Source organism: Mus musculus, chromosome 12, assembly GCF_000001635.26.
Source record: "Mus musculus strain C57BL/6J chromosome 12, GRCm38.p6 C57BL/6J".
NCBI classification, from domain to species: Eukaryota; Metazoa; Chordata; class Mammalia; order Rodentia; family Muridae; genus Mus; species Mus musculus.
This window is the reverse complement of record NC_000078.6, coordinates 56,684,326-56,701,480: the sequence shown is the minus strand read 5'-3', so window position 1 is coordinate 56,701,480 and position 17,155 is coordinate 56,684,326. Positions and strand designations below refer to the sequence as shown.

The window sequence follows — 17,155 nt, the reverse complement described above, 5'->3', positions numbered from 1 at the left end:
TTTTGTTTTGTTTTTGTTGTTTGTTTGGGTTTTTTTTGTTTTTTGTTTTTTTAAAAAGCCTGTCTCTTGCTGCCATTTTTAACCAGGGAGGTTACTTAATGAATGTTTCTTTCCAGCCATATAGTTGTACTGACTCTTGACTTTGGGACTATTAGTTCCTTATTTTGAAAATGAAGAAAGTCTAAGAAAATGAAGAGGCTCTAACTGGGTAAACAACTTGCTTAAGAAGCTGTGGTGCGTAAGGAGCTTCTAATCACGGTGCTGAGAGTTACAGGCAGGTCTTTGCGAAAGAAAATGGCGAGTTTGCTTATAGAGACCTCATGGGTATTCTTTACAGTGGAACCAGACTTAGAAAAGCGGCTCACTCTCTCCTTGCTGTTTTTTGGTGACATTTGCAAGGAAATTAGCTACTAATGAATTCTGACAAACCTTGAGAGAGAAGAGGAAATCAAAATGTAATTTGTTAACGACAGTGATGATTAGGATAACCCCTCAATAGATAAGAATAATAAATTCCAATAAATAAAACTGATTTTTGAGAAGACATAAAAAAAAGTTTTAAGGCTTTAAAATAAGACTAAGTACTTTGAAGCTTTGGAGGTGGCGTCTACTTCGGGAATACCGTACAGTGCCTTGAAGTTTTGCCATTTGAGTTTTAAACTCGTCTTCATTCTAACGTACTGACGAATTTGGACTCACACTTTCGTGTGGCGGTTGCTTAATTCTTCTCAAGGAGGGGGAAAAAAGGGAAAAAATCAGTGTTTTAAATTTTCTTTCAGAGAGTAAAAGGAGGGGGGGCAGGAGGGGGAATTAAACGGTCCACAGCCAGTCCGTATAATTTGAGGTTTTCTCACTAACCTCCCCTGGGAAATTACGATGTGACCTTTAATCGGGAAATGGTAACTTTATTACGTTTATCTGGTTGCCCCTCTTCCATTCTCGCCGGACGGACAAGTTGGTGTCCGCCACGACAGGGAGCTGTCTGTGCACAGGAGCCCGCAGCCTCCCACAAGCCTTGCGACTCTGGCTTGAGGCCTCCAGGCGCAGCTCACTAACGGGGCGCCCCTCGAACCCCAAAGCCTGGCCGTGCCAAAGCTCGGCCTTGGCTTGACTAAACCCGGCTGGCCTGGAAGGGCTGGGGGCCACAGGCGCGGCTGGATGCCAGGCTTTTGCCCAGCCCTAGGCCCAGACTCAGCCTAGCCGGGTTCCGCCTCCCGGCCCCAGAGGGTCGCCAGCCTGAGCTTCTCCCCTTCGAGGCATCCTTCATCCCCCAACCCCCAACCCCCCACACCAGGCAGCTGCCTGGCCAAGCCCTCTCCTCCTCACCTGGCCGTACTTGGCTTCCTGCTCCAAGGCTCCCTTCTCCAATCCATTCACTGCGTGCGGGGCGGCGGCAGGGAAGTTGTTGCGGCCCAGGCTGCTCCACTCCTCCACCTTGGGGCTGTGGTAGGGGGAGCTGTCGCTCACTCCTGAGAAGGTGGAAGAGAAATTTCAGGCGGGGGTTCAACCCGCGCCCCCCTCCTGAGACAAGACCACAAAGGTCCTAGGCTAAGACCTTTGGTCAACTCCCCTGAACTAGGCCTCCTAGGGACGCTGGGCCTAAGCATAGACTCCTCAGTTTTCAGTCTAGGGCCTGGAGACGTTTTAACGGCCTAAAAGTAGGCCTGAGTTAAGTTTCACCCACGCCTGACTGAAGTGTTTTTGTTTTTTAATTTTTTCCCCTTTCTTTCTTTTCCTAAGTCAGCATTAGATTTCCTTTCTCCCTTCTTGATCTCCCAGGGAATGGATTGAAAGAGGGTTTTTTTTTCCCCCCAAACAGAAGAAAAACCCAAAGTTGTGAAGTGGGATATCTGTTCCTCATCTCTGTCCCTACTAAAGGAGAGAGGCAAAGAGGTGACGTTGAGGAGGCCTGGCCCAAGTGTGACCTGGCTGATGCTCAGAGACAGGCTGAAAAATGCTCACTACACTGTGGGGATCTGATAGCTATGTCAATAAGACAGAACAAAAGACCCGCAAAGTCCTTTGCAAACAAATAACTAAGTGATGCCCACAATACATATGCAAAATCTAAGTACATAGATTCCCACGTTGTGTGCCTACAGGACTTCCTTACTTTCTCTGCTTCTGCCTCTGCCTGCTAAATTATATGCATATTTATATATATGCATATAATTTAGAGTTATATGCATATTGTTTTTAAATAGTAATTCTGGAAATACCGTAATTGTTAATGGTAGAATTATAAAGAATGGTTTTTTTTAAAACATCAGAAAGAAAAAATGAAATAAAATGTTAAGAAAATGAAAGTAGAATTTAACATTTAAAAAAAAAAGAGCAAAGCCAAGCCATCTGCCAAACTCTCTGTTCTTAAAGGAAATACAGACCAAATAATAATAATAATATCTACAGTTATGCATATTGGAAAAAAGATATTTGAAGACTACATTCATCTAGTTCTGCTTCTGGACTCCGCGCATAGAAGTGTGACAGTGCCGTTTATACTTGGTTTTACACACTTCCCTCTGATACAGGTGCTTCAAAGAGCAGTCACTTGGAGAAATTACCTTCTTATATGCACAGATTTGTCAGAAACCTGTTTGTTTAAAGGTGACATCACAAACAGACAACAGTATCTACGTGGAGGCACCACTGCCTTCTATAATCCGATTCTTCCCGACCTGACATTTGGTCTGGTTGCAGGATTCCCCAGAGGTGGAAAGTTTTCTTTTCAACTGTCAGCTTATTCTCACTGTCTCCCCCTCCAAAGAAGTAGATTGTGCTCCTATTTTTGTACCAGAAAGCCATCACTGATTCCCAACTGCCTGCTGGTCTTTGCAGTCCCAGACAAAAGGCAGTCGGTGGGCATAAGCCTGAAGTTATCTTAAGAAATTGAGATTCCCCCTGTGAGCCCCCATTTCTGCTGATCTCACACTTTCCCATGAACAGGGGCTTCCTTTAAATGTCAGTGAGGTCAGCTTATCCTATAAATCAAGGGCAACGTCTCCAACTAAGGTTCCAACCAGTTCCAAATAACCCAGAACATTGCTCTTGTCAATTTGCAGTCAGAGGACAAGAAGATGGGAAATCGTGCACTGCTTAATTACTTTAAAAGGTAACTGTGCCAGTGTGGTGGGAACATCAAAAAGCGGGAAATTAGCACAGGAAATATCTTTCTCTTTCCTATTTAAATTTTCCTCTGCCTGTCTTAAACTTTCCACTGAGCAGTTAGGCAATAAGGCGAATAAAACATTTTAACTTTCTTTTTCTCCCTATACCAAGAAAGAACCTAATGTCTTTTAAATTTTATCTTTAACAGTACAATAAAAAAGAAAACAAACTCAAGTCGCCCGGGAAAGCCGGACTGTATGGTACAGAACACTCCGAGATCTTTCTGAACAATCACAACAGACGTCCAGGACAGAGCAAGGTTCCGGCACAGAAAAGGAAAAAAACACTGCTGGAAACTTTGCAGGAAAGGGGCACGCAACCACTAGCGTTTCCTAGTTCCCGAGGACCCTAAGGAAAGCAGGAGGCTGGGGGGAACCAGAGACAGCAGCCGAATGGACAACAGCGAATCACCTAGCAATTGTCACCTCAACTACTGGGTTGATAATTAACGTCTGTTAAGGGAGGTGGGTGGGAGGTAAGGGGAGAGAGAGAGAGAGAGAGAGAGAGAGAGAGAGAGAGAGAGAGAGAGAGACCGAGACCTCCGTTTCCGAGGAAAATGAAGTGAAGCATAAGAATGAAACCAATTAGGTGACATTTGAACTTCCTGCCTGAGCAAATTTGCCCTGATTGCCAGAATCCGAGAATAATAATACAATTTCCAGAGTGTGCGGGGACTCGTAGCTGCGGCATCTGACTCGTGAGCAAGCTGCCGACAGTGGCTACCTACAACCCGCAGCCCCAAGCCTGCTAGGGCCTCCTCTTGTGCTCCCCAAATCGCCAGGCTGCGCTCTCCAAACAGTCTAGCCCGGCTGAGGCTGAGTGCGCGAGAGGCGGGGGAGGGTGGAAAATGCGAACCATGTGTTTGGGGGGGGGGGTATGTTATGGGTCTGGTAGTTTGAGATGAGGCTGGAGACTGTGTGTGGCAAGGAAACAGAGGGGCAAGAGTTTCAAGTTAATGAGATCAGGACACCCCCTGGGAAGACTCCTTAGGTTTCCAAAAGAAAAGAGCCACAGGTGGTGGGATAGACACTCGCTAGAGGCCGAAGGTACTGGGGTTCCCGAACGCGTGCAGGAACCCACTCCGCTCTGCACACTGCCTCTGAGCTCCTTACCTTGGTCGGTGATGGAGCGGATGCCCAGAATGTCCGTGACGGAGTGAGAGGAGGGCCAGGTGCGCGGCAAGGCCACCGATCCGGGGATGGCCGGCACCCCAGGTGGTGTAGGCACCTTAGCTGCTGCCGCCGTGATGGGACTGGGATATGAGTAAATGTGGTTGTAGGGCAGCGCGGGCTGCGGCGCGGGCTGGTGCTGCTTGTATGAGTCGTAATGACCCTGCTGGGCCAAGTTGCCGATCTTGTTGCGCAGAATACGGCTGATGGAACTCACCGAGGGCACGTTGTACTTGTCGCACACGCCATCCGCCAGCAGGCGGTCCCGGATCTCCCAAGCGAAGATGCCTGGGTCCCTCTGCTTGTAAGTCCGGATGTGTTTCACCACAGTAGGGGTGGTGACCCGGGGCTTGCTCCCCCCAATAGCTCCCGGCAAAATCGAACCGGTCTCGTTGTAGCGCGCCAGGATCTTGCTGACGCAGCCGTGCGAGACCCGTAGCTGGCGGCTGATGTCACAAGGTCGGATGCCCAGTTGGGCTAATTCCACGATGCGAAGCCGAATGGCGTTGGGCAGCGGCCTTCCGTTCACGAACACTCCTCCCAGCTGGTTCACCTCCCCGAAGGCTGGCTCTGCAAAAGGAGCACAGAGCGCGCCACAACGCGCACCAACTGCTTGGGACAGCCGCCTGCCACTCGGCCTCCAAGAGCGTCCAGGGGCAGGGTTATGACACCCTTCTATAAGGACTGGGGTTGCCCCGAAACCAGACTGTTCCGGCCTGAGCCAAACGTCTCAAAACAAGCTGCGGCCAGACCTCGCTCCTACTTTGCGATTCCCAACAACAAACAAGAAGAGAGACCCAGGGCAACTCCGGACACTTAAAACTCTCCGAAGCAGGCGGGGAAATCGGTTCTGAGGCTCCAGCGCGCCCCTCTTTGCCTGCCTGGTACCAAAACACTCGGCCCTTGCTCCCTTCCACCGCCTTACCCCTCCCTTCTGCGGGGTTAGACGCAGTCCAGAGAAAGCTGGGGGGGGGGTGTTTTTGTTCTGTTTTGCTTGCAAGTGTAAACACGTGTGCAACAAAACTTGGATTGACACTGGAGCTGCGAGATTCGCCAATGCCACGGCCCTCTTCCCTTAAATCGCAAAATGGCATCAATTGTCACCCAGTGGCTCTCACAGAACCCTTTCCGCCACTGACCCTTGGAGGGTGCTTACAGCTCGACGGACGCAGTCTGAGTCAATACAGCGCGGTGGCGCGCCTCAGCTCCCTCCCTCTAGCCCTCGCCTGCTCGCTCCCTCCCTCCTCGGATCTGACAACGTCCCCCATCAGCCACTCACCCATTGCTCTGAGCAGTACACCAACCCGGCCCCAGTTCCGCACTCCCAGAAAGAAACTTTTTTCTTGTTCTCACTGAGCCGGCCTGTCGCTGCTCCAAGCCGAGGGTGCCTTGGCTTCTTCCCGGGAGGAGGCGACAAGAGTGCCAAAGGAAAGAGTAAAAGGAAGTCTGTGCCGGGCTGAAAGAGGCTTGAGTTCTGCATTTCAATCTAAGCAGCAACGTGGGCTGGGCTGAGCAGGGCCGGGCGGCTCAGTCTATCACTCACTTGTGACACACCCCAAAAGAGGTGGGCCCGCGAGCAATCTGCGTTGTAATTGGTGCAGGCCGGTGAGTGACAGCTCAGTCCGGGAAACTCCTTCCGCCGTCTGTTTCTGGCTGGCTCCGCACCTGGGTGACTAAATACAATGAATAAGAGTGTTTGACGTCTTCCCAGGGGCGCCGCAAACAGAGTGCAAAATCAAGCTGATAAAAATGCTGAATAAGCGAACAGAAGCTTTGGTCTCGGTTTGAATAACTTTAAGTGGGTAGAGACCGAGGACACCTTTTGGGGAAGAGATGAATTTGTCAAATTAAAGTTGGAGGTTAGAGCTCTCAGAGAACAAGTGGCACGACCCTTAAGGGATGACTGAGAACTACCTGTCATGCTGACCTTTGGGGACTGTCAGAATCTTGTCCACAAATTCTATCTCCTTCCAGTTCACTCAGGATGGGGAGAAGTCGAGTGGAGGAGGCGCTTGAGGTGTAAGGACAAGAGACTCCTTCCCGTACCCCGCCCGAAGTGGTTAGTCCAGCAGTGAGGGGCTAAACCTCAGTCAAGCAGGATCCTAGCAGAGGCCAGGTGCAGTGAGGAAAAAAAAATTAAAAAACCAGACTAAAGAGGAGCACAGGACGTCCACGGGGAAGGAGGGTTGATCCCCGGAGCGCTGGTGGCAGTGGCCACGTCCATCCCATCCCACCCCCTTGCATCACTCACCCAGGGTCCTGGTTTCCGTGTGTAAGAATTTGCCAGGGTTCTCAACACCATAGAGCCACCTTGAAAGGTTTGATTTTAAATATGAAAGTCAGCCCCAAGGAGGTACCCGCTGACACTGCCTCTGAGCATCTGTATGTAATTCCCCGCGACTTCAGCTTAGCTACCACAGATGCTGTGTGGTTCTGCCTACCTGGGGATTTTTCACTTTCATTCACCCAAATCCGAAACGGATAGAAGAGTTTGGGACAGAGAAATGCATTTCTTTATGGAGACAAGGTTGTGACGTATGTGGACGAAATAAGGAAGAGAAGCATTGTGAATGGATTCGGGTATTTGTGTGACACCGGAAAGTGGATGATATTACTTCGTCTCCATCACAACAGCCCTCTCTTTAACACATATCCAGGATGTAGGTGATGCGCGCACTCTCCCGAAGGTTCTGCACACAAAGAAATCAGAGGAATCCCGATGTTCACCAGTAAATGACAAGAGCCCAGGACGTCTAGTAATCAGTCTTGGAGCTGACCATTGATCTCCAGGCATCTGCTTCTGTGGTGGGTGTGCACCCTGAATTCAAGTTACAATCAAGTTAAGGATTGAAAGATTACTTCAAATGTCTTTTATTGCAGTCAGGTATTTCCACAATGAGGCTTCACAAATAGAAATACTTGAACATAGCCCCCCCCCCCCTTTATTTGTTGGTTTCAGATGTTCAAAGTCATTTCAAGGCTCGACTTTGTGGTTTCATCCTTGTCTCCGCTCAATACTTGTATTGCGTAGTCAGGTGCTTTATAACAAGGAAAGCCAAGATTTCAGAAGCACCCCCAGCCCCATGCTATAGTATAAATTACTTGCAACTCAGAGACTGAGTGGAGATCAGAACTTCGCCTGAGACTTGCTCACAGAAGATACTGTGCTCTGCTCCGTGATGAGGAACCTTCATCCTCACGGGCAAGAAGTGTTCTCTGAGTGTGCTCTTTGCTCTACTTCCGTGCACCCACTGAGTATTTCACACCCTTCTGAACTGGTGTACAGAGATAGTGCCCCAGCCCGTGTGGACTAGCAAGATGTGGTGTCCTAATGAGAATCTAGCTACATCAACCCGGAGTGATCAAGAGACCTGTGTGTCTAGTTTGGGGTTTAGTACATAACATCTACTGCCGCCCCCTTTAGCTGTCGCACACCTCCCTTGCTCTTGCACAGGTCTACTGTTGGTCATCTATCGGTTTTTTTTTTTTCTTTCTATCTGTTGGACCTGGCTGTTGGTGATCTCCCTGGGCATGCGCGGACAGCATTTTACTGGGTCTCCTCAGTGTCCCTCAGGCTCTCCTACCAGAATATTCTTGGAGGCCCAGAATAAATCAACCTTGGGCACTTTGGGCCACTTTCAGCGCCCATGACCACCCGGTGCTTAGAGACCTTATAAACCGAAGATGCTGGAATAGAGGAGAGCCATGTCATCTCCAAGAAGGGGCCTGTGAGGAAACTCCCCTTCCCAAGCAAGGGCACACAGTGCCCTAGGGATCAAGTAGCCACAGATCCCAGGAGTCTTAGCAAAAACCAGGAGGGCGGAGATGTGTGAGGTGAGAGACAAGAAATGAAGGAGTGGGTAGAAGAGGGTAGGAGATGGAGAAGAGAGCCCTCCAGTGAGCCCTAGTGGACATAGAGATGCAGGACTTCAAGAAAGAGCAAGGGTCACTGAGGTCCAGGGCCCCTGGTTACTGAGATCTGGATCCAAGAGGTCATGGGGGAATCAGGAGAATTTTTACTGAAAGGAAAAATCTAAGACCAAAACCAAAACACAACCAGAAAGGCCTGCAGCTGGCTCGGGCCAGAAGGAAACCAAAAGCCTTTCTCTAAACTCCAAGGCCTCCTCTGGGGCGACCCCTTCTCTGGGTAAATATTTACTCAGTAGGAGACTGGAAGCTAGAGGACCAGAGGGTGTGAAGGAGGAGGTTACACCAGGATTCTACACACTTGGCACCGGGCAGCCCACTGTGGAAGCCAAGCCCAGAAATGCAGGGGCAGCTAGGCCCGCACAGTGCTGCGGAGTTTTATCTCCAGGGCTTCTCCTCCTCTGTTGAACTCAACCCTGCCTCCAACGACCCAGGCTCGATGCTTGTAAAGTCTTCATAAATCTGTCAGTGGTCCCAATGCCACGGGCCCGCCACTTGCAGTGCACCAAGTCCCTTTGGGCACGAGCGAGGTCTGAGGAGAGATGCGCAGGAAGTGGAATCTAGCTCTTCCCACGGCGGCTCACAGAGTATCCGGGCAGTCGCCGCCGCCATCGGAAGGCAGCACTCTAGGCTGTGTGTGAGCACTCACTTGATCTCGGTGAGTACTCAGCGTCTGTGTCCCTGGAGGTCGACTGCGACCGTGGAAGAGAAAGTAGGGGGAGGCGCGAGAATGGAAGGGTCTCTTTTTCTACTCGCGGTTGAGGTGAACACGGGAGTTAGAGCAGAGTATGTAGGCACCGAACTCTGCAACTTGTCCCCTGCTAGGAGCATACTGGGTCAAGCAAGGTCCAGGTCACTATGCCCTACCGAAGCTCCTTGGGAAGCAGCCAGTGTCCAGGACAGCTCCTGGACATGGATAAGAAAAAGAAAGAAGGAAAGAAAGAAAGAAAGAAAGAAAGAAAGAAAGAAAGAAAGAAAGAAAGAAAGAAAGAAAGAAAGAAAAGAAAGAAAGACACACAAAAACCAGTACTGTGAGTTCTTGCAGCTGTCTGGGGGAAGTTTTCAGGCAAAGGCTGGACCTCGAGTTGAGTTCCTCTACAGCACGCCTGTGTTAGGTGAGTGTGGCATTGCACTTGACTTTAAAAAAAAAGCAACTAGACTCATTCGGATCTGGCCTCCCAGTTAGGGCCCAGCCTTGCAGGGTCAGTGTTCAGCGCACCCAACTAAGCTCCCCAGAAAGTGTCAGGGCAACCGGCGCGCCCCGCAACCACAGCCAGGCCAGGTTCACCCAAGAAGGCTCGCCCAGCAACTCTATGTCCCAAGCGGCGGGTGGCTGCAGCTAGAAGAAACAAGCACTGGGGGCTGAGGACGGAGCCAGCTACAGGGATCTTCTGACAGGGAAGGATAGGGTAGCGCGAGAGGGGCGCTCACACTGACCTGTTGCCCTTGGCTCGCTGGCGACGACGACGCTGTGGACGAACCCGCGCAGCCAGAAGCTTCAGGGGACTTCAATTGGAGCCCACTGACTACCGAAGCGTTGCTTACTGGCTGTTCAGCCTTCCGCCAGATGGAGGAACCTCGCATACCGAGAAGGCTTCCTCCTCTGCGGCAGGTGAGGCTGCGGGAGGGTGGGCGAGAGCTGGGAAGACGTCCCCGGAGAGCAGGGGCTGGACGGTCGCGAGATGCCAGTGCTGGAGTCCAGCGAGCGCTTAGCCCGGCTCGCTCCTTCCCAGGCCAGGGGAGGGAGGGGCCTGTTGCGGCCTGAAACCCACTTTTCATTCTCCGCCTGCCTGTTTCCGATCAGCCGGGGTTGGTTTTTCTGTTTGCTCACTCCTTCTGTTACAATAAAAACAATCGACATTTCTTTTCAGTTTCCCCATATTAGCGTCACTCAGTAATTGTTCTCCACCTTCAGGCCCCCTCCCGCTTTGAAGGCGAGCGGGGTTGCCGGGGTTCTCATACTGTATCCGAGTCTATAAGCAAATCTTCCCTAAAGACTTTAAAGTAAAAATAAATAACGGCCCGGGAAATTGCCGTGACCCTAACATCACTTTCTGAACGCAAATTACACCCATTTTTCAGTTTTCAACAGTGGAATTGCTTTTAGAAGGATGGCTTTGAGCCTCCTATGGTATGATTGCGTTTGTTTATTAGAGAGAGAGAGACAGACAGAGACAGAGACAGAGACAGAGACAGACAGAGAGAGAGACAGAGATAGAGAGAGAATGAGAATGTATTTTTGTTCAAGGAGCAATACTCCTGGCTGAGGGACAGCAATTGCGAGCATGAATCAGGTCTCTACTGAGAGAAGGCGACTAGGAGGAGTTTGGGGGTCGGGGAAGGCCCCGTTGACCCTGTAATTGTCCAGAGGAGACCTCGCTTTTGCCAGGGTTGCAATTTTAGTAGTGAATGTATGATGGCGAGGAAGCTGGCCTTGGTCTTTCAATGAATGACCTTACGCTTCCACTCGACTTTGAGAGCTGCAGCTGGGGGGCGGGACGTGGGGAGAGGGGAAGCAAAACTGCGGGGCCCTTTAGTACAGTGGTTTGTGAGCTTCCCCATGGGCGTTTGTTGTGCTAGCTCAATGAGGCAGACTCCTGGAAAGACCCTATTAGCCTAAAGCTGCCTGGAAAAGATAAAGGAGAACCAGGCTGCGCCTCTAATTCTGATTTCAGGACAGCAATTGTGAAGGCCGGGAATTGAGTGCGGGTTACTGTGGTCAGGTTATGCTCTATGCAGGGTTATCGGACAGTCGGGGTCCGGGGCTGCTCACAGGCTACGGGATCGAAGAGCACTTACTAGGGCCAGTCGGCAGCCCTAGACTAGCCAAGCTTTGGATGGGCACGAACTGTTGACCTAGGGCTTTAGACACGATTTATGACATTTGAAGGTTCATTTATGGCATTTGAAGGTTCATTTATGGCATTTGAAGGTCAGCCCACAAGAAGCGGTCAGGTCAGTCACTAGCATATTCGTTGATGCGACGACCTAGGAGTAAATCATTGCACGTTCCCTCCGGACAGCTGGTGACAGGATGTTTTCTTTGCACGAGACACTGGACAGTGAGGTAGAATCTCTCTGTCCAGCGGTCTCTGTGCTCTCTCCCCTAATAGAGCTCAGAGTCCCGCGGTATTATCTCCGCTATTCCCCCGAAATAAAAGTAGCAGGCCGAGGTGGAGAGGCAGAAAGGGAGTTGTGGAAATTTTCTTCAGGTTTTTTTTTCCCCCTTTAATGTCTTTCAGACTTCAGCCAGAGTTCCCTTCACCCCGGCACCTCATCGCAGCGCCACCTACAGGCGCCGGATTGACTCCAGCTCCGACAAGTCTGGGAAGGGCGTTTGCAAATCGAAGGCTTCAATTCACCTTAACATTGTGCTGAATTCTAAGTCGCGCACCGCGCTTCGTCACGCGCCATCGCGTTAAACCCAAGCACCGATCTTTTCACGTTACTGGAAACACCTATCTCCCTCCCACACCCTACTTTGCAGGATCTTTCACCGCCCTGGGGTGGGGGTGGGGGGCACTCAGGGTCATGGATTTTCCTTCCTCTATGGGCTGGGAAAGCTAAAAACTGAAAAGAAGTTCCTCTAAAGGAAGGGAAGAGAATGGTGGGCTGGTTCTTTGCTGGCTCATCCCACTATTTAGTGAGAGGCCACGAAGTCAAACATGATAGCCTTCCAAAGTGGCAGTGGCCTTTACAACGATAAAACACGCGTGTAGATCAAATGTGAACACCTAAGACATTTAAAGAAGGCCGCATTACATATGAAACAAGAGGAAAGTGTGAAGCCCAGCTAGGCTCCCACTACCCTCGCTCTTTCCGGTTTCCCACTCTCCGGGAATAGCTCATTACTAAAGGCCCCAGAAAAGAAGAAGACTCCGCACTGCAGGTGTCTACAATGGGAGTAAACACTCCCTACCCCCTCCACATCTTAGGAAAGACAACCTCCCCTAAGCCAAACCCCAGAGCCTGTCAAAGAGGACCTGCTTCCTGGGACTCCTCACTATGGACAGAATGCCAGCTGAATAGGTCAGGGTTGACCAGAAGAGAGCCAGAAAGCGCGCTTGAATTCCAGCTGTTTGCTCTGACCCTCCCTAGGACTTGTGAGCCAGGGGCAAGAACGCAGAGTGCAGCCAGAAGGGGGACCACGCATCTTCCAACGGTGCCCAGCCTCATAGCAAAAAGAGGGCCAAGGCAGGACCAGAAGAAATTTTGTTCTGCGGCTCAATTTATTTTGCGACTGGCATGACCTGTCCACGGGATGACATGTTAACATGTCAACCAAAGCACAGAAAATATTCACTTTTCTGGGGATCTGTACTGGCATCTGTTGTGTGTTTCTCCGTGGGTCACCGGAGCACTATAGTGGGAACAAAATCGGGAGATGCCCTGAAACAATACAATTAGGACTGATTATTAGCACAGCTAGTGGGCCCGAGTGACCTGAAAGTGCCCGTGTTAGATAAAGTTAGCTGCTTTCTCTGCGGAGTCCCTGCTACCACCGCCTTCCTTTCCTGGAGATGCATGGAGAATCCATTTCAAGTCATCCCCTCCTTGCATTACCCTGAAGACAGCGTAGAGATGAACTATTTCATGTTTAAAACATAATGACAAAATGACTTTAGTGGGCTCTGGGAGACGTGGCAATCAAGTGAAGAGAAAGCGATTTTTCCTGGATTGGGAGACTTGCTTTGGCTGTGGACCACAGGCGAATTCCTTCTGTTGTCGCCCCTAAATGGGAGATGAGCGAAGTCACTTCCCAGTTGACTAGATTGAGGACATTTCAAACAGGTATTTTCAACTGAATTTCCAGTCCAGACTAGGATGTCTCAGCCCGCATTTTGGCATGGGTCAACGGAGCCCTGCAGGCTTCAAGCAGCTTAACAGCGGTCGACCCACCTGCATCGGTCTCCAGCCAGGTGCCAACAAGCAGTGCTTCTTCTTGCTGCCTGCCCTTGACTCTCATTGGAGATTGGACAGGAGCAGGTAGGACCTTCTATTGCAGATTATCTGCCCCAAGAAACTCCCTTCTGAGACCAGAGAAAACCTTTCCTTCTTACTTCTGCCAAAGCCTATCTAAAAAATTTCAGCCAAGCAGTCCCTGCTAAGGAGCCCACCTCCCCACTTTCTTGCTAGAGGCTCTGTGAGTGGCGTCTGAGCGAATGGGAGATGGTAAACCCATCCCTCTACTACTGAAAAAAACGGGATCTCTGGGGAAATCGCTGAGGAACACACACACCAAGCAGTTTTCAATAGAAAACCAAAGCTAGGGAAAACACACAAAACACCCCTCCACACATCTAATTCGTCTTTAATAAACTAAGATTATACACTACAGTATCATACAATTTCAGAGTAAACGAATTTCGACACCAGGTGCATTAGCTTTTAAGGTTCCCGGTTGAAGTGGATTGCGGACATTACATGATTTACCTTTCAATAACAAAATGCTGTAAGCTAGTGTGTATTAGCTCACATCTTTTTAGTCTCTTGCAGAGCTGAGGACTGAACCCAGGGCCTCATACATGCTGGGCAAGAACCCTTCTACTAAGAGCCCAGCTTGCCTAAATTCTATTTTAGTTGAAAACCAAACAATAATGTTGACTTTTGCTCTTTGCACAGACACAAAAATATTTTAACGAATATTATTTATATAATGAAACAATAAACACATCTAATAAGACTGCCTGTGCAGTTTTAAAGAGATACACAGATGTTTAAGAGCACATCTTAGTCAGGTAGCATATGACAAAACATTTAAATTTAAAAACCAAACCAACCAAACAAACAAACAAAAAACCAAAAAAAAAAAAAAAAAAACCCAAACAAACAAATGGAAAACTCTTAAGTGAGAAGGGTGGGCCCAGAACACAAAAAGTAAGAGAGAGATTTCTTGAGGGAGAGTTTAGGAAAATATCCGAGGGTGTTAAACAACAGGAACAATTCTCATAGTTCTTTACTTTTGGTACGAAGTCTTATTAAAGTCTGTCTTACAGGAGGTTTTGGGGTATTGAAGTGCTGTTGTTTGGATTCTGTTGCTTCTCTCTATCCAGCCTAGAAATAAAATGGTTGAGAGGGGGTAGGGTTGTGGTGGCTGGGGACCCAAAATTCTGAACCAGTGCCCTGCATATATTACAGCTGTGCCAGTATTGCCAATCTGGGCAGGCTCTCTGGGTAGATCTGGAGGGCTGGGGAAAGAAGGGTTCTATTTCCTGCAGGGTTGAGACAACAGCCCCAAGCAATAGGTAAAGGGTGAGCCACTATTTAGTGGGCTAGAAAGCCAAGGTCATAGCTACACAGGACTGTTTTAAAGCCCCCTAGCACCTTTTGCAGGACCAGAGGTGTGAATCTGATGTTCTGGCGAGCTGACAACACAAATTCCCTTAGCAGTTTTTATTTGCCAGAGTGATTCTAATCCAGTCCCTTTGGGATTTCCTTCTGCCACAACACATGGTTCTGTTCTTAGAGACACCCTTTCACTAGGGGGAGAAATAATGATCCCATTACTGGATGCTGGGGGTGGGAGGGAATCATTCATAATGTTGGTTTAAGGCAAAACAAAAAACAAAATAACAAAAACAAACAAACAAACAACCCTGAAAGTCAAAGAATAGAAAATTCAAGATTCTGTTGTTTGGGTTAAGTCCCCCTAGCTTCCTGACTGTGTAAAGCATGGGACATTTACAAGTCTTCCTAGCCAGGCTACTCTAACATCCAGGGCAGCTGCCACTGCCACTGTTGTTTAAAAGAAAAGGCATCCCAGCCTACCAGCCTGGGCAGATTCCTTTTGCAATGTAAATGTATCAGGCCAGCAGATTTCAGAGTTGCTAGATGAAAGTATCACATTGTATATATTGGGAAATAGGTTTAAAACTAAAGATAGCAAATGAGTTTATAATTCACATTTTAAACGTCCATTTAAAAACAACAACAACAGAGAGACAAACAGGTGGCCATTACTTACAGACAGCTCAGATACAGAATGTTCATCATTCAAAATCTGTTCTAGACACTTCCTCAACCCTGACACACACAAGAAGTTCCCAAGGGGGAACTAATATAAGTAGGTGCAGTTTCTTTGGTTTTTCACTTTCTCGGTTTTTGCATCCAAAGTGAGCCCCTTCCCCCCAGACAAGGATCTATAGCAGAAAGTTATGCTATTTATTAAAGTTCTGGAAATTCCAATATAGCTAAATTATTTAAAGATTATGACCTCCAAAATCAACCTCCCCTGGTCTCTTCTTTTAATTCAAGGGTATCTAAGATGCTATCATTTGGAACTAGACTAATTTTTATAATATTTAGCTGTGAGACAAAAATTATCTGAAGAGTTGTTGTTTCTTCCACAGCAGAAAAGAAGAAAGAAGAGAGGACAGAAAACACAGGGTTAAACTTGTAGTTTCCCTGTAAGATGAGCCATGGCTTCTGGCCATAGCATGCATATGATCAGTGTGTTTCATCATGGAACTGCTAAGGCACGTGAATGTTTGGGGATAAAGGTATTAGGTGCATAGAAGACACCATTATTTCTATTAGAGCAAATTAGTCTCATTTAGAAAATGTACCCCTAGGCTAAAAGAAAAAAAAACAAAACAGTACGCTGAATTCTATAGAAGGAATGAATGACACACACTTGGATGACACTACATAAAAGTGCATTTCCTCCCATCTTCTGGGAAAGTTTCTTGTGTCAATAAAATGATGAGGGCAAAGTTATACAGTCTGGACAAGTCACCAGAACCCAAGGTATAATTTGAAGTCCCATAACTCTACCACCCAGCTGTCATAAAAATTACAAACAAATGTATTTGTAAGGCATACTGAAAACATATTTCTCATCATTGACTGAAACTTTAATTAACTAATCATCCAGAAAGGCAAATGAAAATACTTGAAAAAAAAAACACAACAACAGTATCTCAGAACAGAATATAAGCAGCTGAAGTGTGTGCCTTGCTGTGCTTTACAATCTCTTTAAAACTGAGAAGTGTTTTAGGAATTCCTTTAGGGACTCCCCATATCTTCCCTGGAATAGGCAAAAAGGGACAATCAGAAAAGTAAATCCAAGTGAGTAGTTTCTGAAGAGCTGAACATTGAAAATCAATGCTTGCATAAAATTACCTAGAGGTTGCTAGTGAGTATTAATGTGACCACAGTGTGAGGAGTCTGGGTGGCCTTTCTTGAATAAAGAATATTTATTCTGAAATAGATGCTGAGGGTGGAAGATCTATTTTCTGTAACTTTTTTTTTTAAGAGATAGACCTTTCATCACCTTCTCCAAGAATCTAGAAAAAGCACAATGAACACTTGGGTTAATAACAGAAAGGTATATAAACACCAACATTAATTTTTTTGCTATCACGAAAGATATATTAATGCCAATATGTTTATACACTCATGTGGGTCTCAATACACAAATGTAGCCATCTCAGTTATAAGGGCACTCTGTCAGCTTCTTCCTGAGGACAGCCCATGGTGACAGTTTTCACAAAGTGCCCCAAGCTCAAAGGACTGAATTTAAAATTCCTATTCCTGAACTTTTTTTCAGTTCAAGAATTCAAACCTAGGGTCCCATACATAATAGTCAAAAGCTCTACCACTGAGCTGCATCTCCAGTCTCTGATGTATGTATGTCTAAGCCTGACAAAAATACCATACCCAGTCCAGAGGCTATTTGGTTTGCCAGCTTCCTCTCCTCCCACTCCTGGAAGCTGATGCTAACCTGAAGAAACACAACCTCTTTCTTGATGCAAGGCAACACTTGGACCTATGCACATGGAATAGAAAATGGTAACTCAGGTGCATCTACCAGCTCTTTGTGAGCATGTGTGTGTGTGTCTCTCTCTCTCTCTGTGTATGTGTGTGTGAGTGTGTCTCTCTCTGTGTGCAAG

The 17,155-nt window shown here is 48.0% G+C and overlaps 1 protein-coding gene and 1 long non-coding RNA gene across 9 annotated transcripts in view; one reads left to right on the top strand and one right to left on the bottom strand.

The window, feature by feature from the left end:
• Pax9 (paired box 9) overlaps positions 1–9,788 on the bottom strand; it is a 21,132-nt gene extending 11,344 nt beyond the window's left edge. Inside the window, exons 1-4 of one of the 6 annotated variants that reach the window (XM_006515581.4) lie at positions 9,702–9,788; positions 5,617–6,010; positions 4,281–4,907; positions 1,327–1,469 (exon numbers count right to left, since the gene is read on the bottom strand). In XM_006515581.4, the coding sequence (XP_006515644.1) occupies positions 1,327–1,469; positions 4,281–4,907; positions 5,617–5,620 (774 nt within the window). In that variant the 5' untranslated portion in view covers positions 5,621–6,010; positions 9,702–9,788. Of the gene's footprint in view, positions 1–1,326; positions 1,470–4,280; positions 4,908–5,616; positions 6,545–6,588; positions 6,654–9,701 lie in introns of those variants that run through there. The other 5 variants (XM_017314991.2, XM_006515579.4, XM_006515580.4 and 2 more) reach the window with 5 other exon arrangements.
• Positions 6,714–17,155, top strand: Gm15524. Of its 3 annotated transcripts, none has more exons than XR_003950120.1 (3): positions 6,714–8,922; positions 9,758–9,876; positions 11,507–15,488. It is a non-coding gene; the product is annotated as a predicted gene 15524 (long non-coding RNA). The 3 variants fall into 3 exon arrangements; XR_003950119.1 differs by having other exon boundaries at positions 9,754–9,876; XR_381621.2 differs by lacking the exon at positions 6,714–8,922 and adding an exon at positions 15,614–17,155 and having other exon boundaries at positions 9,801–9,876; positions 11,507–13,250.